Source organism: Carcharodon carcharias, chromosome 9, assembly GCF_017639515.1.
Source record: "Carcharodon carcharias isolate sCarCar2 chromosome 9, sCarCar2.pri, whole genome shotgun sequence".
In the NCBI taxonomy this organism is placed as follows: domain Eukaryota; kingdom Metazoa; phylum Chordata; class Chondrichthyes; order Lamniformes; family Lamnidae; genus Carcharodon; species Carcharodon carcharias.
Genome location: NC_054475.1, coordinates 69,987,829 through 70,010,862, shown reverse-complemented (window position 1 = coordinate 70,010,862; position 23,034 = coordinate 69,987,829). Strand labels below are relative to the sequence as shown.

The 23,034-nt window shown below is 51.6% G+C and overlaps 1 protein-coding gene and 1 pseudogene across 1 annotated transcript; both read left to right on the top strand.

Annotated features, from left to right (window-relative positions):
* Positions 1-915: 915 nt before the first annotated feature.
* On the top strand, positions 916-11,499 carry rabif (RAB interacting factor). The gene is made up of 2 exons (XM_041195893.1): positions 916-1,140; positions 10,966-11,499. Exons 1-2 carry the CDS (start codon positions 934-936, stop codon positions 11,212-11,214), a joined length of 456 nt encoding a protein of 151 aa, XP_041051827.1. The 5' UTR covers positions 916-933; the 3' UTR covers positions 11,215-11,499.
* Positions 11,500-17,945: 6,446 nt separating this feature from the next.
* On the top strand, positions 17,946-22,406 carry LOC121282429 (annotated as a pseudogene).
* Positions 22,407-23,034: the final 628 nt, after the last annotated feature.

Genomic DNA, 23,034 nt, shown 5'->3' with positions numbered 1-23,034 from the left:
ATCTACCTAGCAATGTGGAAAATAGCCCACGTATGTCTGTATGTCCTGTCCACAAAAAGCAGGACAAATCCCACCAATTACCAAAAAGAAACAGAATTACCTGGAAAAACTCAGCAGGTCTTGAGTTCTCAAGTTCTGTCGAAGGGTCATGAGGACTCAAAACGTCAACTCTTTTCTTCTCCGCCGATGCTGCCAGACCTGCTGAGTTTTTCCAGGTAATTCTGTTTTTGTTTTGGATTTCCAGCATCCGCAGTTTTTTTGTTTTTATACCACCAATTACCACCCCATCAATCCACTCTAGATCATCAGTAAAGTGATGGAAGGGGTCATCAACAGTGCTCTCAAGTGGCACTTGCTGAGCAATAAGCTGCTCACTAATGCCCAGTTTGGGAACACTACCACCTGGAAGTCCCCCTCCAAGTCACTCCCCAACCTGACTTGGAAATATATCACTGTTCCTTCACTGTCGATGGGTCAAAATCCTGGAACTCCCTCCCTAACAGCACTGTGGGTGTACGTACACCACATGGACTGCAGTGCTTCAAGAAGGCAGCTCACCACCATCTTCTCAAGGGCAACTAGGGATGGGCAGTAAATGCTGGCCTAGCCAGTGACACCCACATCCCATGAACGAATAAAAAATCAAGCTGCCACACATGCACATATTTCCTAGTTTTCAGAATTCCAGCAACTTTGCTTTTGTTAGCATTTGAGAAAGATGGTAACGTTGATAGATTTAAATGAGAAAAGATGGCTCCTGTGGAGTATGAACACCAGCATTAACGGCCTGGGCCCAAAGGCCTGTTTCTGTGCCTGATTTTGAGTTAAATTGACTGTCTCTCGGTTATTTTCCTCAGGGTTCAGTATCCGAGGGAACTTTTTCACCGCAGACACAGTCCGATATTCCAGGACGGTACCGGAAGCGGAAGTTGCATGTCTGGGTGCGGAGGCGCCATGGAGCGGGGGAGCGGGAGCGGAGCGGAGGCTCAGCGGGCTGGGCCTCCGGAAGCTGAGGTTGGGCCCGGGCCAAGCTCCTCCAGTTTAGTGAGCGCCACCGGCACCAACGGAAAGGCGGTTGTGTGTGAGCGGTGCGGCTCCCGGGTGCTGGGCCCAGGGACAGCGCGGTACCGGCGAAGAGAGGTGGGTGGCTGAATGACCGGGAGGGGAGGGGAGGGGAGGGGAGGGGAAGTTGGAGGGGAGGGGAGGGGAAGTTGGAGGGGAGGGGAAGTTGGGGGGGAGGAAGGGAAGTTGGGGGGGAGGAAGGGAAGTTGGGGGGAGGAGGGGAAGTTGGGGGGGAGGAAGGGATGTTGGGAGGAGGAGGGGGGGGAAGGGATGTTGGGAGGAGGAGGGGGGGGAAGGGAAGTTGGGGGGAGTTGGAGGGGGGGGAAGGGAAGTTGGGGGGAGGAGGAGGGGGGGGAAGGGAAGTTGGGGGGAGGAGGAGGGGGGGGAAGGGAAGTTGGGGGGAGGAGGAGGGGGGGAAGGGAAGTTGGGGGGGAGGAGGGGGGGGGGAAGGGAAGTTGGGGGGAGGAGGGGGGGGGAAGGGAAGTTGGGGGGAGGAGGGGGGGGGGAAGGGAAGTTGGGGGGAGGAGGGGGGGGAAGGGAAGTTGGGGGGGGGAAGGGAAGTTGGGGGGAGGAGGGGGGGGGGAAGGGAAGTTGGGGGGAGGAGGGGGGGGGAAGGGAAGTTGGGGGGAGGAGGGGGGGGAAGGGAAGTTGGGAGGAGGAGGGGGGGGAAGGGAAGTTGGGAGGAGGAGAGGGGGGGGAAGGGAAGTTGGGAGGAGGAGGAGGGGGGGAAGGGAAGTTGGGAGGAGGAGGGGGGGAAGGGAAGTTGGGAGGAGGAGGAGGGGGGGAAGGGAAGTTGGGAGGAGGAGGAGGGGGGGAAGGGAAGTTGGGAGGAGGAGGGGGGGGAGGGAAGTTGGGAGGAGGAGGGGGGGGAAGGGAAGTTGGGAGGAGGAGGGGGGGGAAGGGAAGTTGGGAGGAGGAGGGGGGGAAGGGAAGTTGGGGGGAGGAGGGGGGGGAAGGGAAGTTGGGGGGAGGAGGGGGGGGAAGGGAAGTTGGGGGGAGGAGGGGGGGGAAGGGAAGTTGGGGGGAGGACGGGGGGGGGGGGAAGGGAAGTTGGGGGGAGGACGGGGGGGGGGGGGAAGGAAGTTGGGGGGAGGACGGGGGGGGGGGAAGGGAAGTTAGGAGGAGGGGGGGGAAGGGAAGTTGGGAGGACGGGGGGGGGAAGGGATGTTGGGAGGAGGAGGGGGGGGAAGGGAAGGTGGGAGGAGGGGGGGGGGGAAGGGAAGTTGGGGGGAGGAGGAGGGGGGGAAGGGAAGTTGGGAGGAGGAGGAGGGGGGGGAAGGGAAGTTGGGAGGAGGAGGGGGGGAAGGGAAGTTGGGAGGAGGAGGAGGGGGGGAAGGGAAGTTGGGAGGAGGAGGAGGGGGGGAAGGGAAGTTGGGAGGAGGAGGAGGGGGGGAAGGGAAGTTGGGAGGAGGAGGGGGGGGAAGGGAAGTTGGGAGGAGGAGGAGGGGGGGAAGGGAAGTTGGGAGGAGGAGGAGGGGGGGAAGGGAAGTTGGAGGAGGAGGGGGGGGAATGGAAGTTGGGAGGAGGAGGGGGGGGAAGGGAAGTTGGGAGGAGGAGGGGGGGGAGGGAAGTTGGGAGGAGGAGGGGGGGGAGGGAAGTTGGGAGGAGGAGGGGGGGGAAGGGAAGTTGGGGGGAGGACGGGGGGGGGAGGGAAGTTGGGAGGAGGAGGGGGGGACAGGAAGTTGGGAGGGGGGGGGTAGGGAAGTTGGGGGGAGGAGGGGGTGGGAAGGGAAGTTGGGGGGAGGACGGGGGGGGAAGGGAAGTTGGGAGGAGGACGGGGGGGGGGGGGGGGGGAGGGAAGTTGGGAGGAGGACGGGGGGGGAAGGGAAGTTGGGGGGAGGACGGGGGGGGAAGGGAAGTTGGGAGGAGGACGGGGGGGGGGGGAGGGAAGTTGGGAGGAGGACGGGGGGGGAAGGGAAGTTGGGAGGAGGACGGGGGGGGAAGGGAAGTTGGGAGGAGGACGGGGGGGGGAAGGGAAGTTGGGAGGAGGACGGGGGGGGGGAAGGGAAGTTGGGAGGAGGACGGGGGTGGGGAAGGGAAGTTGGGAGGACGGGGGGGGGGGGGGGGGAAGGGAAGTTGGGAGGAGGACGGTGGGGGGGAAGGGAAGTTGGGAGGGGGGGGGAGGGAAGTTGGGGGGGAGGGGAGGGGGGAAGGGAAGTGGGGGAGAGGGGAGGGGGAGGGAAGTGGGGGAGGAGGGAAGGGAAGTGAGGGGGAGGGGGGAAGGGAAGGGGAAGTTGGGGATGGGGGAGGGAAGTTGGGGGGGAGGGGGAGGGGAAGTTTGGGGGGGAGTTGGGGGGAGGGGGAAGGAAAGTTTGGGGGGGAGTTGGGGGGAGGGGGAAGGGAAGTTTGGGGGGGAGGAGAGTTGGGGGGAGGGGAAGGAAGTTGGGGGGGAGGGGGGAAGGGAAATTGGGGGGGGTGGGAGGGGAGGGGGAGGGGAGGGAAGTTGGGGACGGGGGAGGGAAGCTGGGGAACGGGGGAGGGAAGTTGGGGGGGGGAGGGAAGTTGGGGGAAGGGAAGTTGGGGGGGAGGAGAGTTGGAGGGGGGAGGGGAAGGGAAGTTGGGGGGGAGGGGGGGAAGGGGAAGGGAAGTTGGGGGGGAGGGGGGGAAGGGGAAGGGAAGTTGGGGGGGAGGGGGACGGGAAATTGGGGGGGAGGGGGAAGGGAAGTTGGGGGTGTGGGGAGGTGGGAAGGGAAGTTGGGGGGGAGGTGGGAAGGGAAGTTGTGGGGGGAGGAGGGGGACGGGAAATTGGGGGGGAGGGGGAAGGGAAGTTGGGGGGGAGGTGGGAAGGGAAGTTGTGGGGGGAGGAGGGGGGAAGGGAAGTTGTGGGGGGAGGAGGGGGGAAGGGAAGTTGTGGGGGGAGGAGGGGGGAAGGGAAGTTGTGGGGGGAGGAGGGGGGAAGGGAAGTTGTGGGGGGAGGAGGGGGGAAGGGAAGTTGTGGGGGGAGGAGGGGGGAAGGGAAGTTGTGGGGGGAGGAGGGGGGAAGGGAAGTTGTGGGGGGAGGAGGGGGGAAGGGAAGTTGTGGGGGGAGGAGGGGGGAAGGGAAGTTGTGGGGGGAGGAGGGGGGAAGGGAAGTTGTGGGGGGAGGAGGGGGGAAGGGAAGTTGTGGGGGGAGGAGGGGGGAAGGGAAGTTGTGGGGGGAGGAGGGGGGAAGGGAAGTTGTGGGGGGAGGAGGGGGGAAGGGAAGTTGTGGGGGGAGGAGGGGGAAGGGAAGTTGTGGGGGGAGGAGGGGGGAAGGGAAGTTGTGGGGGGAGGAGGGGGGAAGGGAAGTTGTGGGGGGAGGAGGGGGGAAGGGAAGTTGTGGGGGGAGGATGGGGGAAGGGAAGTTGTGGGGGGAGGAGGGGGGAAGGGAAGTTGTTGGGGGAGGAGGGGGGAAGGGAAGTTGTGGGGGGAGGAGGGGGGAAGGGAAGTTGTGGGGGGAGGAGGGGGAAGGGAAGTTGTGCGGGGAGGAGGGGGGAAGGGAAGTTGTGGGGGGAAGGGAAGTTGTGGGGGGAGGAGGGGGGAAGGGAAGTTGTGGGGGGAGGAGGGGGGAAGGGAAGTTGTGGGGGGAGGAGGGGGGAAGGGAAGTTGTGGGGGGAGGAGGGGGGAAGGGAAGTTGTGGGGGGAGGAGGGGGAAGGGAAGTTGTGGGGGGAGGAGGGGGCAAGGGAAGTTGTGGGGGGAGGAGGGGGGAAGGGAAGTTGTGGGGGGAGGAGGGGGGAAGGGAAGTTGTGGGGGGAGGAGGGGGGAAGGGAAGTTGTGGGGGGAGGAGGGGGGAAGGGAAGTTGTGGGGGGAGGAGGGGGGAAGGGAAGTTGTGGGGGGAGGAGGGGGGAAGGGAAGTTGTGGGGGGAGGAGGGGGGAAGGGAAGTTGTGGGGGGAGGAGGGGGGAAGGGAAGTTGTGGGGGGAGGAGGGGGGAAGGGAAGTTGTGGGGGGAGGAGGGGGGAAGGGAAGTTGTGGGGGGAGGAGGGGGGAAGGGAAGTTGTGGGGGGAGGAGGGGGGAAGGGAAGTTGTGGGGGGAGGAGGGGGGAAGGGAAGTTGTGGGGGGAGGAGGGGGGAAGGGAAGTTGTGGGGGGAGGAGGGGGGAAGGGAAGTTGTGGGGGGAGGAGGGGGGAAGGGAAGTTGTGGGGGGAGGAGGGGGGAAGGGAAGTTGTGGGGGGAGGAGGGGGGAAGGGAAGCTGGGGAGGGGGGAAGGGAAGGGAAGTTGGGGAGGGGGAAGGGAAGTTGGGGAGGGGGGAAGGAGGAAGGGAAGTTGGGGAGGGGGGAAGGGAAGTTGGGGAGGGGGGAAGGGGAGTTGGGTAGGGGGGAAGGGGAGTTGGGTAGGGGGGAAGGGGAAGGGAAGTTGGGTAAGGGGAAGGGAAGTTGGGGAGGGGGGAAGGGAAGTTGGGGAGGGGGGAAGGGAAGTTGGGGAGGGGGGAAGGGGAAGGGAAGTTGGGAAGTGGGGGAGAGGGGAAGGGGAAGGGAAGTTGGGGAGGGGGAAGGGGAAGGGAAGTTGGGGAGGGGGAAGGGGAAGGGAAGTTGGGGAGGGGGAAGGGGAAGGGAAGTTGGGGAGGGGGAAGGGGAAGGGAAGTTGGGGAGGGGGGAAGGGAAGTTGGGGAGGGGGGACGGGAAGTTGGGCAGGGGGGAGGGGGGACGGGAAGTTGGGGAGGGGGGAAGGGAAGTTGGGGAGGGGGAGGGGGGAAGGGGAAGTGAAGTTGGGGAGGGGGGAGGGGGGAAGGGAAGTTGGGGGGAGGGGGGAAGGGAAGTTGGGGAGGGGGAAGGGGAAGGGAAGTTGGGGAGGGGGAAGGGGAAGGGAAGTTGGGGAGGGGGAAGGGGAAGGGAATTTGGGGAGGGGGGAAGGGGAGTTGGGAGGGAGGGGGGAAGGGGAGTTGGGAGGGAGGGGGGAAGGGGAGTTGGGAGGGAGGGGGGAAGGGGAGTTGGGAGGGAGGGGGGAAGGGGAGTTGGGAGGGAGGGGGGAAGGGGAGTTGGGAGGGAGGGGGGATGGGGAGTTGGGAGGGAGGGGGGATGGGGAGTTGGGGGGGAGGGCGGATGGGGAGTTGCGGGGGAGGGGGGATGGGGAGTTGGGGGGAGGGGGAAGGGAAAGGAAGTTGGGGGTGAGGGGGGAAGGGAAGTTGGGGGGAGAGGTGGGAAGGGGAAGGGAAATTGGGGCAGGAGGGGGGAAGGGTAGTTGGGGGGGGAGAGGGGGGGAAGGGAAGTTGGGGGGGAGGGGGGAAGGGGAAGGGAAGTTGGGGGAGGGGGAAGGGAAGTTGGGGGGGAGGGGGGAAGGGAAGGGAAGTTGGGTGGGAGAGGGGGAAGGGGCAGGGAAGTTTGGGGGGGAGGAGGGGGGAAGGGAAGTTTGGGGGGGAGGAGGGGGGAAGGGAAGTTTGGGGGGGAGGAGGGGGGAAGGGAAGTTGTGGGGGGAAGGGGGAAGGGAATTTGGGGGGAGGGGGAAGGGGAAGGGAAGTTGGGGGGTGGAGAGGGGGGAAGGGAAGTTGGGGTGGGAGGGGGGAAGGGAAGTTGGGGGCGTGGGGAGGGGGGAAGGGAAGTTGTGGGGGGAGGAGGGGGAAGGGAAGTTTGGGGGGGGAGGGGAGTTGGGGGGAGGGGAGAGGGGAATGGAAGTTTGGGGGCGGAGAGGAAGGGAAGGGGGGGGAAGAAGGGGGGAGGGGGGGAAGGGAGGGAAGGGGAGGGGGCAGGGGAAGTGGGGAGGAGGGGAGGGGGTAGGGGAAATGGGGGGAAGGGAAGGGGAGTGACGGGGAAGGGGAGTGAGGGGGGAGGTGGAGGGGGAGTGACGAGGAAGAGAGGGGAGGGACGGGGGGAGGGGGACTGTCGAGGGAGTGATGGGCCTGTGGGGGTGGCGGGAGGTTAGAGGCGTGTGTGGGGGTGAGAGGTTGGTGGGGGATGGGAGGTTCGAGGGGGAGGGTAAGGGGAGTGGGGGGAAGGGAGGGGGTATGGGGGGATGGGGAAGGAGAGGAGGGGAGGGGGAAGTGGAGGGAGAGGGGGGAGGAGGGGCCCCCCGAGTGATGGTGAATGGGGGAGGGGAAGGGGGCGAGTGATGGGGAGGAGGGAAGGGGGAGGGGAAGGGGGGAGTGAGAGGAAGGGGAGGAGGAGGACGGGGCGGGGGAGGAGGGGGGAAAGGGGAGTGACGGGGAAGGGGGGAGGGAAGGGGAAGGGGCGAGTGATGGGGAAGGGGAAGGGGGGTGACGGGGAAGGGGAAGTGGCAGGGGGGAGTGGTGACGGGGAAGGGGCTGGGGGGAGTGACGGGGAAGGGAAGGGGCAGGGGGAGTGACGGGGAAGGGGCGGGGGGAGTGGCGCAGAAGGGAAGGGGTGGGGGGTGGGAGGGAGGAGGGAGGGCAGGTGGGAGGGTGTGGAGCAGTAGTGGGAGGGAGAGGGAGGCGTGAGTGACGGGGAAGGGAAGAGGGGAGTGACGGGGAAGAGAAGGGGGGAGTGACGGGGAAGGGGAGTGAGGGGGGAGGGGAAGGAGAGGGGGAGTGATGAGTAAGGGAGTGATGGGCCTGTGGGGGTGGCGGGATATTAGAGGCGTGTGTGGGGGTGAGAGGTTGGTGGGGGGATGGGAAGTTCGAGGGGGATGGGGTGGGCAGGCAGGTTGGAAGCTAAGGGTTGGGTGGGAAGGGAGGGCTGTTGGGGGTTGGGTACCCCCATGCTCTGAATTCCTTCTGAGGGAACAGCTTTGCCAAATCTACCCGACCAAATCTATCAATCATTTTAAACATGCTGCTATTCAATTATTTTAAACCTTTTATATTCAAGGGAATAGAGCCCTAGCCTATCTAACTTGTCCTCATAATTGAACCTTTTTAGCTCCAGTACCATTCTGGTGAATCTGCACTGCACCCTGCAAGTGCAATATACCTTTCCTAAGTGTGGTGCCCAGAACTGCATGCAGTTACTTCAGATAGGATCTAATCAAAGCTCGAGGTAATTAACGTAGCTTTCACTCCTCTATATCCGAGCCCACCTTAAAATCCAACATTTCGTAAGAGCATTAGAAGTAGGAACAGAAGAAGGTCATACAAGTTGGGCCTGTCCTTCCATTTGGTATGATCATGGCTAATCTTGGGCTTCAACTTCACTTTCCTGCCCATTTGCCATATGCCTTGATTGCCTGTGAGACCAACAATCTGTCTATCCCAGCCTTAAATATATTCAAGGATGGAGCATCCACAACCCTCTGGGGTAGAGAATTCCAAAGATTCACAACCCTTTGAAGAAATTTCCCCTCATCTCAGTCCTAAATGAGTATCCCCTTATTCTGAGACTGTGCCCCCATGTTAACTAGATTCCCCAGCCAAGGGAAACAATATCTCAGTATCTACCCTGTCGCTGTCAAGCTCTTTCACAATCTTTGTATGTTTCAATGAGATCAGCTCTGATTCTTCTGAACTCTAGATAGCGTAGACCCAATTTACTCAGCCTGTTACCGTACAACAACCTTCTCATCTATTCTAGTGAACCTTTACTATACTGTCTCCAGTGCAAGTATATCCTTGCTTAGATAAGGAGACTGAAATTGCACACAGTAGTCCAGGTGTGGTCTCACCAAAGTCCTGTACAATTGCAACAAATCATCTTTATTCTTGTACTTGCATCAAAATCCTGGAACTCTCTCCCTAACAGCCCTCTGTGTCTACCTACACCATGTGGACTGCAGCAGTTCAAAGTGGCAACTCACCACCACCTTCTCGAGGGCAATTAGGGGTGGGCAATAAATGCTGGCCTAGCCAGCGAAACCCATATCCCATGAGTCAATAAAAAAACTCCAATCCCCTAACAATAAAGGCTAACATACCATTTAATTGTTTGTTATACATGCTCACTTCTTGTTTCTTGTACAAGTCTCCCTGAACACCAACATTTACAAGTTTCACACCTTTTAAAAAATATTCTGCTTTTCTATTCTTAATACCAAAGTGAATAAGCTCACACATCCAGATGTTATGTTCCATCTGCCAACTTGTTGTCCACTCACTTAACCTGTCTATATCTCTTTGTTGTTGTCCTCCTCACAGCTTGCATTCCCACCCAGCAAACCTCAATGCATTACTCTGTCCCTTTAAGTCATTAATATAAATCATAAATAACTGAGGTCCCAGCACTGATCCTTGCAACACTCCACTAGTCTCAGCCTGTCAACTTGAAATTGCCCCAATTATCCCTATATCTGCTTCCTGTCCTTTAACCAATCCTCTGACCTTGCCAGTCTATCACCGACCATCCCCTTCCCCACGAACTCCATAAATTTTTTATCTTGTTAACCTTTTGTGTGGCACCTTTATCGAATGTCTTTTAGAAATCCAAATATACTATATCTACTGGTTCCCCTTTATCCACCCTACTAGTTACATCATCAAAAAGCTCTAATAAATTTGTCCAACGCCATTTCCCTTTTGTAAAACCATGTTGACATGGTCTAATCAAAATATGCTTTCCTAAGTGCATTGTTTAAGACTTCCTTAATCACAGATTCCAGCACCTTGATGACTGTCAGGTTAACTGGCCTGTAGTTCCCTGTTTTCATTCTCACTGCTTTCTTGAATAGCGGAGTTACATTTGCTAATTTCCAATCTGTTCCAGAATCTAGCGAATTTTCAAAAATCATAGCTAGTGTACCCATTATTTCTACAGCTATCTCTTTCAGAACCCTAGGATGTAGGCAGTGAGATCCTGGGGATTTGTTGGATGTCACATCTTCTACTGTGAAGACAGGCACAAAATATGTCTTCAATGTTCCTGTCCTTTCTTCATTCCCCATGATAATTTTTCTTGTCTCTGTTTCTAAGGGACCAATGTTTAGTTTAACTATTCTCTTCCATTGTACTTGTAAACGCTCATACAATTTGTTTTTATATTCCTGGCCAGTCTACTCATTCTACTTCCCTTTTTATCAACTTTTTAGTAGCCTTTTTCTGATTTCTGAAACACTTACAATGCTCAGACTTGCTACCATTCTTGGCAATGATATCAACCCCTTTAATCTAATACTATCCATAACTTCCTGAGTAAGCCACTTATGGATCTATCTTGTTGAGTTTTTGTTTATCAATGGAATGTATTTTTGCTGAACATTGAAATTTTTCCTTAAATATTTCCCACTGTTTATTTACCGACTTACCCTTTAGTCCATTTACCCAATTGACCTCAGCTAGCTGTCCCCTCACCTATGTAATTATTTAGCTTTATTTAAGTATAAGATTTTTGTTTGTGATTGGAGTATGTCATGTTCAAACCTAATGTGGAAGTCAATGGTATTATGATCACTATTTCCCAGTGTATCTTTACTATGACAATTAACCCTGCCTCATTGCACATTTTTTATCTGTTCACAAGCTTACTCTGATTTCTGTAGAGACTTCTAACTCTCTCTCTGCTCCTCCACAGTTCAGCATTCAGAAAATTACTCTGATCTACCTTTACTAGGTCCAAAGTGGATGACCTTTCACTGCCCCACATTGAACCCATCTGCCTCAGTTTTGCCCAGTCACTCAAACTATCCATGTCCTTTTGCAATTTTTTGCTGTACTTGTTGTGGCCCTAAATTGGTGTCATCAGCAAACTTGGATTGAGGTAATTGATATACACGGTGAAAACCTGAAGCCCCAGTACAGATTCCTGAAGGGTGGACACCACTAGTCACACCTGACCAATAAGAAAACATTATGTTTATCCTTACACTCCCTTTAACATCCCAACCAATTAATGAACCATCACAAGGTTACTGCAATGTCTTGTACATTTATTTTTGCTAATGACTTTTGTGAGAACTCAGAATGCCTCTGGAAGTCCACATAGACAACATCCTTACACACTGTCCGACCCACCATATTAGTGACCTCAAAAAATTCATTCTGCTGCAAATACGACCTAGTTATCGTAACCATGGTGGAGCTGGTGCTGAGTCGGCAATGTAGGTAATGGGTGTGCTTTATTTTGCAGCTCTTTCTTCCATCTATGAGGCAGAGAGTGGCACTGGGCACTGAGGAAAGCTCAGTAAAAGGGGACATGCTACAAGAACACTGGTTCGTTGATGACATGTACACCTTTGAGAATGTTGGCTTCACCAAGAACGTGAACAATATCAAGTACCTGGTTTGTGCCGACTGTGAAATTGGGCCCATTGGCTGGCACTGCCTGGATGACAAGAAGAGCTTTTATGTGGCTTTGGATCGAGTGCAGCATGAATAGTGGGCAGTCAGGAGCCAGCAGGGGCACAGGACAATTCACTGATGGGGTGAGTCTGTCTCTCACTCTCCATTCACACAATGCCTACAGCCTGTTACTGGCGCTGGAGACAGACTGCCTCACATGTTATCACCAGTGGAAAACTACATACAAATATTGGTGTGAGTCCCAGCGCAGATTGCAAGCAGCAGCTCACCAGTCCAGTATTCTAGGGTTATGTGCAGCAATGTTCTGACAAGCTGATCGCTCAACCTGGATCTTTTTGTTTATTAAAAAAATTCTAAATGCTTTGTGCATTGTGCCATTGCTATCCCACAGGGAGGGAGCGGCAGTGCCCCTTCATTCCAACAGGGAGGGAGAGGGCTGAACCACTGCTATTCAACAGGTGGGGGGAGGGCTGAATCACTGCTATCCAACAGGAGAGGGGAGGGCTGAACCACTGCTATACAACAGTAGGGGGAGGGTTGAACCACTGCTATCCCATAGGGAGGGAGGAGGACTGAACCAGTGTTATCCAGCAGGGAGGGGGGTGGGCTGAAGAGCCACTGCCTTCCAACAGGGAGGGGGGAGAGCTGTACAACTATCCAACAGTGAAAGGGAAGCAAGGGCTGTAGACTTCCCTACTTTTATGCTCATTTCCCTTGCATCAAAGGCCAACATTCCATCCACCCTCCTAATTGCCTTCTATACTTGCATCCCAACACCTCGTGATTCATGTTAAGTACACTCTCCAGACTGCAGCACTCTGCTGTCTCTCTGTTCAGTCTGTCATTCCTCTTGCGAAAGTAGACGATGTCACACCTTCCTACATTATACTTCATCTTTCAAAATCTCGCCCACTCACTCAACTCATCCACATCCTTTGTAGACTCCTTGCATCCGCCTCACAAACCACCGTCCTACCCATCTTTGTATCATCAAATTTGGCTACAATGTACGGTCTGTTTCTTCATATCACCAATACAGATTATAAGTAGTTGAGGCCCCACTGATTGCTGTCAGACTCCACTCGCCACAGTTTGCAGTCTTCCTCCATTTAAATAATATTCAGCTCCTTCCTGCCAAAGCCTCACATTTTCATACATTATATCCCACCTGCCAAGTTTTTGCCCATTCACTTAACCTGACTATATACCTTTGTAGACTTTTTGTGTCATCCTCAGCTTGCCTTCTCATCTATTTGTGCAAACTTAGCGACAGTACATTCACTTCCTTCATTCAAATCATATATTGTAAATAGTTGTGGCCCAGATACTGATTCCTGTGGCACTTCACTAGTTACAGGTTGCCCATCCTGAAAATGCCCCCCTTATCCCAACTCTCTGTTTTCTATTAGTTAGCCAATCCTCTATCCATGCTAATGTACTACCCCCAACACCATGGGCTCTTATCTTATTAAGTAGCCTTACATGTGGTACCTTATTAAACGCCTTTTGGAAATCCAAGTATAGTACATCTACTATACTACAAGGGGAGAGAGAATGGAGTCAAGATAATGAGAAATGAGTTCCGTGGGGCAGGAACAGGCTGACATGATCGGTCTGCTGGGACAGTCCTGTTCGTGGATTTTGGGTAGGAGGTAGAAGGGGGCTGTCCGAGGTTGGGTGACTATCAGGTTGGAAGCTGTGGAAGGAAGATCTCCAGAGGAGATGAGGTCAGTGATAGTCCTGGAAACAATGGCTTGATGTTCAGTGGTCCAGAGAGAGGTAGGAGGAAGTGTCTGCGAGTTGACGCTCAGCCTCCACTAAGATCATTTCTTGCTATCGTACTTATTCCATCTTGTACTAACAAAGCTACCCCACCACCCTTTTCTTCCTGTTTTTTTCAAAAAGTCACATACCCCTGAATATTTAGTTCCCAGCTTTGATCTCATTGTAACTATGCCTCTACAATGGCTATAAGATCATACCCACTAACCTCTCTTTGTGCCGTTAATTCATTTATTTTGTTCTCAATACGACGTGCATTTAAGTAAAGAGCCATTAATTTTGCCTTTTTACCATATTTCCCCCCTTTGACCCTTTTTTTTAATTCATTCACAGAATGTGGGCTTTGCTGGCTGGGCCAGCATTTATTGCCCATCCCCGGTTGCCCTTGAGAAGGTGAGCTGCCACCTTAAACCGATGCAGTCCATATAGAGTAGGTACATCCACAGTGCTGTTGGGGAGGGAGTTCCAGGATTTTGACCCAGTGACAGTGAAGGAACGGCGATATATTTCCAAGGATGGTGAGTGACTTCGAGGGGAACTTCCAGGTGATGGTGTTCCCATCTATCTGCTGTCTTTGTCCTTCTAGATGGTAGTGGTCGTGGTTTTGGAAGGTGCTGTCTAAGGATCCTTGGTGAATTCCTGCAGTGCATCTTGTAGGTGGCACACACTGTTGATCTTGTGCGTCGGTAGTGGAGGGAGTGAATGTTTGTGGATGGGGTGCCAATCAATCGGGCTGCTTTGTCCTGGACGGTGTCAAGCTTCTTGAGTGTTGTGGGAGCTGCACTCACCTAGGCGAGTAGGGAGTATTCCATCACACTCCTGACTTGTGCCTTGTAGGTGGTGGACAGGCTTTGGGGAATCAGGAGGTGAGTTACTCATCACAAGAGTCCTATTTGCTGCTGTTTTTTTATGTTTGTACACTGTCCTTTCCTGTCACACTCTGGATATCATTACCTAAATAGCTACCCTTCCATATCCTTTTGCTATATAAGCCTACATATCCGCTGTACAGAACCCTCTCCTACTCAATTTAATTTAAAGCCCTACAACCCTTGTTATTTGATTTGCCAGGACACTGTCCCAGCATGGTTCAAGTGAAGCCCGTCCCATTGGAACAGCTCTCTTCTACCCCAGTACTGGTGCCAGTGCCCTATGAACTGAAACCCTTTGACTCCAGTTAGCTATTGTATTTAACTCCTAGACTCTATTTACCCTATGCCAGTTTGCCCATGGGTCAGGTTGTAATCCCGAGATTATTACCTTGGAGGTTCTGCTTTTAATTTGGCTCCTAACTGATCAAATTCTTTCAGCGTAACCTCCTTTCTAGTCCTATTGATGTCGTTGGTACCAAAGTGGATGACGACAACTGGATCCCTCCCCACCCACTCCAGGACAAAGCTTGATTGGCACCACATCCACAAACATTCACTCCACCACCGAAGCACAGTAGAAGAAGTGTGTACCATCTACCAGATGCACTGCAGGAATTCACCAAGGTTTCTTCCACAGCACCTTCCAAACCCATGACCACCACCTCCAGAAGGACATGGGCAGCAGATAGATGGGAACACCGTCACCTTGAAATTCCCCTCCAAGCCACTCACCATCCTGATTTGGAAATATATCGCTGTTCCTTCACTGTCACTGGGTCAAAATCCTAGAACTTCCTTCCTAACAGCACTGTGAGTGTACCTGCACCACATGGACTGCAGTGGTACAAGAAGGCAGCTCACCACCAAGGGCAGTTTGGGATGGGCAATACATGCTGGCCCAGTCAGTGAAGCCCACATCCCGTGAACATCCAAGTTCCTCTCCAGCCTTGAGGAGATGTCCTTAATCCTGGCACTGGGCAGGCAACACAGCCTTCGGGACTCACACTCAAAGCTGCAGAAAGCAGCATCTATCCCCTAATTATACTGTCCCCTACCAGTACTATGTTCCTATTTTCTTCCCCAACTGGAATGGCTCCCTGTACCATGGTTCTGTGGTGTGTTCACTCATCTTCTCTGCAGTCCCTGCTCTCGTCCACACATCTTGCATGAACCTAGTGACTACCAATTAGACCAGGCTGCCTTGCCCCCCCCCCCACATAACAACTCACCTCACAGCATACTGCATTGCCCCCTATTTGCCCCAACCACAGTGCAGTCCTTACCCCAGCACCGCACTGTCAGCCAGCCGGGAAAAAGTAACTTGCCTATACTCTTGCCTGAATGTGTGGCTCCTCAACCTTGAAGTCAAACGGGTGACCCTCGCGAGCACTGCGCAACGTTAGTGAGCACTCACATCTGAGTTCCCCTCAAAGTACACGCCTTATAAATGCTGTTGTGAAACATGTTGGCGTGCAATCACGCTAACTTGCCTGGATGATCCAGCATGGGAGGATCATTCTGGTGAGCATGGCTTATAATGCTATGCAGATGTATTAAAATGAAGGCAGCCTGCCATTGATGAGTGAAGCGGACAATCGCAAGTTGGTTTCACACTGGCGTGCATCCGATTTTTGGCCTTTGTGCCATATTATCCCCTGACGCCGACGACAATGAGCACAGAAAATTCCACCCTTAGAAACTATACGCTTTATTAACTGCTCTCTCAACATGCCATGCCATCTTCAATGACTTACGCACGTACACATCAAAGTTCCTTTTTTTTCAATTTGTTCCTGGAATGTGGGTGTCATTAGCAAGGCCAGCATTTATTGCCCATCCCTAATTGCCCTTGTTCAGAGGGCATTTAAGAGTCAACCACATTACTGTGGGTCTGAAGTCACTTGTAGGCCAGACAAAGGAAGGACAGTAGATTTCCTTCCCTAAAGGACATTCCTGCAATTTCTTTACAGTCTCCCTACATTTTGTACTCTCTATATTCTTCCTACCAAAATGAATCACCTCACACCTCTCTGCTTTAAACTTCATCTGCCACTTGTCTGTCCAATCCATCAACATTAGGGAAGGCAGTATTCCAGTGACCCAGGGTAATGCTCTGGGGACCCAAGTTCAAATCTCAGAATCACAAAATCCCACCAGGGCAGATGGTGAAATTTGAATTCAATAAAAATCTGGAATTAAAAGTCTGGTAATGACTATGAAAGCATTGCCAATTGTCATAAAAACCCATCTGATTCACTAACGTCCTTTAGGGAAGGAAATCTGCCATCTTTACCTGGTCTGGCCTACATGTGACTCCAGACCTTCAGCAATGTGGTTGACTCTTAAATGCCCTCTGAGCAAGGGCAATTGGGGATGGGCAATAAATGCTAGCCTAGCCAGTGATGCCCACATCCCATGAATGAATAAAAAAAAGTCTATGTCCTTTTGAAGTTCAAGACTGTCCTCATCATAGCTGACAATGTTTCCAATCTTCATATCTGCAAATATTGAAAGCATGCCCTGAACACCACAGTTTAGCTCATTAATATATATCAGGAAGAGCAAGGGTCCCGACACAACTCCAGTACAAACCTTCCTCCAATCTGAAAAACACCCATTTATCACTTCTCTCGATCCCTGTCACTCAGCCAATTTTTTTTATCTCAGTGCCTACTTTCCCTTTTATTCCATGAGCTAGAATTTTGCTCATAAGCCTGTTGTGTGGCACTGTATTAAATGCCTTTTGAAAATCCATATACACCAGCTCAGCAGCGTTGCCCTTATCAGCCTTCGCTGTTATCTCTTCAACAAACTCCAGCAAGTTAGGTGAACATGATTTTCCCTTAATGAATCCATGCTGGCTTTCCTTAATTATCCTGCACTTGTCTAACTGATTATTGATTTTGTCCCTAAATATAGCTTCCAGAAATTATCCTACTAATGATGTCAAACTGGTCTGTAGTTGCTGGCTTTATCCTTGCACCCCTTTTTGAACAAGGCTGTAACATTCGCAGTTCTCCAGTCCTGTGGCACCACCCCTGTGTCTAAAATCTCTGCAATTTCCCCTCATTTGCTTCAGTACCCTTGGACGCATCTCATCTGGTCCTGGTGCCTTATCTACTTTAAGTAAAGATAATCTTTCTAACACCTCCTCCTCTTCAATTGTAAATTCTTTGAATGTACTAGTTACCTCCTCTCTCACCTCGGCCTGGGTAGCATCTTCTTCCTTCGTAAAGACAGATGCAAAGTACTCGCTTAATATCTCCGCTATTTCTCCTTCCTCCACTTGGAAGTCCCTTTTTTATCCCTAATCTGCCATACTCTTTCTTTTACCACCTTTTTACTATTTATTTACTGACACAAGACCTCAGTCCTTAATGCTGGGGGGAAAACCTAACATTTCCATGAATGCTAAAATGCTGATAAATGGGATTGGAGGAGAATACATGTCTGGTCCCCTATATTGGATCCACATACAATATGACAATTTTACTTTGATCAGCAGACTGGACTTTACAATTACCCTAACTCTCAGTACTACTACAATACATAAACTCCACAATATTTATACAAGGATGCAGCAAAGCAACAGTTTCTGGGCCAATTATTGTAGGGATTGTCCCTAACCTGCTGGTGGCTGGCATAGATTTTCTGCTTGGTAACGATTTTTCTGGGAATAGGGTGATTGTGCCTCCTCGAGTCCTAGACCAACCAAGCGAGAAAAAAGAGACAGAACAGTTACAAGAGGAAGTCCCTGGGATTTTCCCAGACTGTGTAGTGACCCGATCCCAAGTCAGGCAGACAGGTTTAAATAACAAAGAGCCAGTAACTCAGTTAGATGAGTGAGAAAAAAGCAAAATACTGCAGATGCTGGAAATCTGAAACAAAAACAAAAATAGCTGGCAAAACCCAGCAGGTCTGACAGCATCTGCGGAGAGGAACACAGTTGACATTTCTAGTGCGTATGACTCTTCAACAGAACTAAGGAAATAGAGAAATGAGGTGAAATATAAGCTGGTGGAGGGGGGTGGGACAGGTAGAGTTGGATAGAGGGCCAGTGATAGGTGGAGGCAAAGAAGAGATTGCCAATGATGTCATAGACAAAAGGACAAAGGGGTGTTAAATGTGGTGATATTATCTAAGGAATGTGCTAATGGGGACATTAAGGGTAGCAACCAGGACAAGTAAGTGGCAGATGGCCTGAATGGGGGTGGGGGGAAGGGATCGAAATGGGCTAAAAGGTGGAGATAAAACAATAGATTGAAATACATTTAAAAATAGGTGGGAAAAGAAAAATATATTTTTTAAAATTATAAATTATTGGAAAAGGAGGGATCGGAAAGGGGGCGGGGATGGAGGAGAGAGTTCATGATCTGAAGTTGTTGAACTCAATATGAAGTCTGGAAGGCTGTAAAGTGCCTAGTTGGAAGATGAGGTGCTGTTCCTCCAGTTTGCGTTGAGTTCACTGGAACATTGCAGCAGGCCAAAGACGGACATGTGGGCATGAGGGCAGGACGGTGTGTTGAAACGGCAAGTGACAGGGAGGTCTGGGTCATGCTGGCAGACAGACTGAAGGTGTTCCGTAATGCGGTCACCCAGTCTGCGTTTGGTCTCTCCAATGTAGAGGAAACCACATTGGGAGCAACGAATGCAGTCAACTAAATTGAGGGAAGTGCAAGTGAAGTGCTGCTTTACTTGAAAGGAGTGTTTGGTCCCTTGGACTGTGAGGAGGGGGGAAGTAAAGGGGCAGGTGTAACACCTTCTGAGGTTGCATGGGAAGGTGCCGTGGGAGGGGGTTGAGGTATAGGGGTGATGGGGGTGTGGACCAGGGTATACCGGAGGGAACAATCCCTGCGGAAAGCCGCCGGGGGGGGTGAACGGAAGATGTGTTTGGTGGTGGCATCATGCTGGAGTTGGCAGAAATGGTGGAGGATGATCCTTTGAACGCGGAGGAAGGTGGGGTGATAAGTGAGGACAAGGGAGACCCTATGATGGTTCTGGGAGGGAGAGGAAGGTGTGAGGGCGGATGCGTGGGAGATGGGCCGGACACGGATGAGGGCCCTGTTAACCACCGTGGGTGGAAAACCACGGTTAAGGAAGAAGGAAGACATGTCAGAGGTACTGTTTTTGAAAGTGGCATCACCAGAACAAATGTGACGGAGGTGAAGGAACTGAGAGAATGGGATGGAGTCCTTACAGGAAGCGGGGTGTGAGGAGCTGTATTCGAGATAGCTGTGTGAGTCAGTAGGCTTGTAATGAATATTAGTGGACAGTCTATCACCAGAAATTGAGACTGAGAGGTCAAGGAAGGGAAGGGAAGTGTCAGTGATGGACCACGTGAAAATGATGGAGGGGCGGAAATTGGAAGCAAAATTAATAAATTTTTCCAGATCCAGACGGGAGCATGAAGCAGCACTGAAGCAGTCATCGATGTACCGGAGAAAGAGAGGGAGAGGGCCTGAGTAGGACTGGAACAAGGAATGTTCCACACACCCCAAAAAGAGACAAGCATAACTGGGGCCCTTGCGGGTACACATAGCCACATCTTTTATTTGGAGGAAGTGAGACGAGTTTAAGGAGAAATAGTTTAATGAGAGAACAAGTTCAGACGGAGGAGAGTAGTGGTGGATGGGGACTGCTCGGGCCTCTGTTCGAGGAAGAAGCGGAGAGCCCTCAGACCATCCCAGTGGGGGCTGGAGGTGTAGAGGGATAGGACGTCCATGGTGAAGAGGCAGTTGGGGCCAGGAAACTGGAAATTATTGATATGATGTAGGGCATGGGAGGAGTTGCGGATGTAGGTGGGAAGGGACTGGCCAAAGGGAGAGAGAATGGAGTCAAGATAGCAAGAAATGCGTTCCGTGGGGCAGGAACAGGCTGACACGATTGGTCTGCCGGGACAATCCTGTTTGTGGATTTTGGGTAGGAGGTAGAAGCGGGCTGTCCAAGGTTGGGAGACTATAAGGTTGGAAGCAGTAGAGGGTAGATCTCCAGAGGAGATGAGGTCAGTGACAGTCCTGGAAACAATGGCTTGATGTTCAGTGGTGGGGTCATGGTCCAGTGGGAGGTTGGAGGAAGTGCCTGTGAGTTGACACTCAGCCTCTACAAGGTAGTGGTCAGTGCTCCAGACAACAGCTCCAGTCTTGTCAGCAGGTTTGATGACAAAGTCAGGGTTGGACCTGAGAGAATGGAGTGCAGCAAGTTCAGAAAGAGAGAGGTTAGATTGAGTGAGAGGAGCAGAGAAATTGAGACGACTGATGTCACGCCAACAGTTCTCAATGAAAAGATGAAGAGCAGGTAAGAATCCAGAGGGAGGGCTCCAGGTGGAGGGAGAATATTGGAGGCAGGTAAAGGGATCCGTTGAACAGGGAGAGGACTCCTGCCCAAAGAAGTGAGCACGGAGACGAAGGCGGCGGAAGAAGAGTTCAGCATCGTGCTGAGCCCGAAATTCATTGAGGTGAGGGCGTAAGGGTATGAAACGGAGTCCTTTGCTGAGCACTGAACGTTCAGCATCAGAGAGGGGAAGGTCAGGGGATATGATAGAGTGAGAAGTTTGGTTGGCTGAGACCTTTGGGAACCTGACTAAAGGAGAGGAGGTGCTCAGCAGAGAATCCTTTCAGCCGCCATTAAGCATGATGGCAAAATTATTGGTGTTGATTTGGCAAAGAGTGCAAGGAAGGACCTCTCCTTTGGTGATGGAAATCGGATCATTCCGTGATTGTTGCAAGTACAGTCATTGCTGCAGCTCAGTGGTCATCAAGCCAGGCTCAACAGGGTTCAGTTTACAATTACCTCCCACTATCTGAACTTGATAAGTATGGTGAATATTAAATACAGTAGTTGCAGGAATACCAGCACTTTCAACAAGGGCCTATGGACCACAGTCAACAACCATCTGTCACATACTAGGCATCAGCTACTTTCACAGGTCCTGCTGTTAGTACTTCTGAAAACACACCTATATTGTCGGTTCAAATATATTCAAGAAGCATGCAAAGCTACCAGCAAAGTGCTCAGATAGATAAAAACAAAAAAACTGCGGATGCTGGAAATCCAAAACAAAAACAGAATTACCTGGAAAAACTCAGCAGGTCTGGCAGCATCGGCGGAGAAGAAAAGAGTTGACGTTTCGAGTCCTCATGACCCTTCTGTCGAAGGGTCATGAGGACTCGAAACGTCAACTCTTTTCTTCTCCGCCGATGCTGCCAGACCTGCTGAGTTTTTCCAGGTAATTCTGTTTTTGCTCAGATAGATGTTGGACGTCTAAGTGACACATGCCGGTCAATAGCATACCCAGGTGCTGCTTCTTCAGACTCCAAATTCTCTGTACCTGATGTTTCCAGTTACCATTATGATGATTCATCTGGATTTTACTTGATCAGCAGCCTGGACTTTACTATGATCCTAACTCTCAGTCCTACTATAGTACACAAACTCTACAATATTTATACTGGAATGGAGCAAAGCAGAAGTATGTGCATGCATCCAAAAATACTGCACAACAGAATGCTGCTGCTAGTGCAGCTAATAAAGCTGATAAAGAGAAAAAAGAAAAACCAAAGAGCAAAACTGCACAGCAAATTGACAAAGACCTGGAACAATGGGCTAAGAGTTTGAATAAACAAAGAAAATTTCGAATCCAGCTTCTAGGCCATTGGGCAACCCAGAGAGGATGAGTGGAAGGAGTCTGCAGTGGCAGATGCTGGCTTTGCGTCGTTTGAGAGAAAGCAACGTACTTCAGCAGAGAGGTCACTAGCAACAGTCAAAGTCCTAAGGAGGTCTGCTCCTCCTGATGAAGGGACTATATGCTGAAGAGCCCACAGTAAGGTCCTATAGCAGCTTACATTGGAGAAAGTGATACTGAAGAACATGAAAAGGCCAATGATGGAAAGGAGAAACTGACAGATTGGAAGAAAGTGGCCTGCTTTTTGTATAGAAGACAGTTCCCCAGTAAAGAAATATTCATCGGATGTCAGCAACCCCTGAACTGCACAAGCAAAATCTAGAGATTCACAGAAGAGTAAAAGTGACAGAACTTGAAGCTTTAGAGAAGGCTGAATGAGAGATGAAGAACAGAAACAGGGCAGCAGAAATGAAAGAGAAGCATGGAATCCCAGAGCCCAAGAGGAAAACGTTTTTTTACACTCCAAGTTATTGATTTTGAGCAATCAACTAAAGTTGGAATTGGCAGAGATAATATTGGAAGCTGGATGTTACGAGCCAAAGGCTGGAACAAAGGTTCAGGACTTGGTTGAAACCAACAAGGCATTCCTGCTCCAATTGAGGCACAATTGAGAGTGAAAGAAGCTGAACTTGGAACATGTGAAAATTCTTACAGTGTCAACACTGCAGATATATCTAAAGATTCTGTCCCAGAAGCCATTTTTGCCAGATTCTCAGTAATGGAATAATATTTCTTGTGTTGTAAATATTGTAAATAATGATACGATGATTGCTTTGTTGTGCAAGAAAGGACATTAATGGGTTAGCTTTTTTTCACTTTTTCTGCTTTGGTTACATTTGTAAGTTTAACAACTACATTTTAATCTTTTAAGTTCTGACTTTATAAAACTGGAGGTTATGGTGGGCATGTGACACAAGTGAAAGACTGGCTGTTAAGTGTGGATGTTAGAATGAATATGTTATTATGATACTTGCTGGAGAGCAGGAGGTCGGGAACTCCAAAGGATTGACAAACTTCAGAGTTTCCATGCATGCAAAGACTGGGAGTGGGCAACACATGCTTTTCTGCATTTTTAAGTTCTTCAGGCTGAGGACCAGCCTGTGCATGAAGAAAAATGGCATGAAAACTGAGGCCAAGTTTTTGGTAAGATTCAGTTAGGGACCAATAATGTTTTAAAGTAGACAAAGTTTGAGATTCAAGACGCTTGTTCAGTGAATAAAGCCAGAAGATTCCACTGATTTTGAACAAACAAACTTTACTGTACAAGGTCAAAAAGATAAAACAATTTGCAATATCTTTCTTGTACTCCAACATTCAGGTTTAATATGAGGTACATGCGAATTAACAAGTAAGCCATGGTCAAACACACCGCACTTCACAATAAATGGCCAATGCGACCAAGAGAGAGTGCATGGAGTTCTCAACAACTCACCCAGATGTCAATAAACAGTCGCACTGAAACTCTGTCTCTCTTACAAAGGATTCCAGTATTCACCTCCGAAGATCATGTCTTGAAATTCTCAGCACAAATCTCTCCAACTCAGATGGCATCAACGATGGC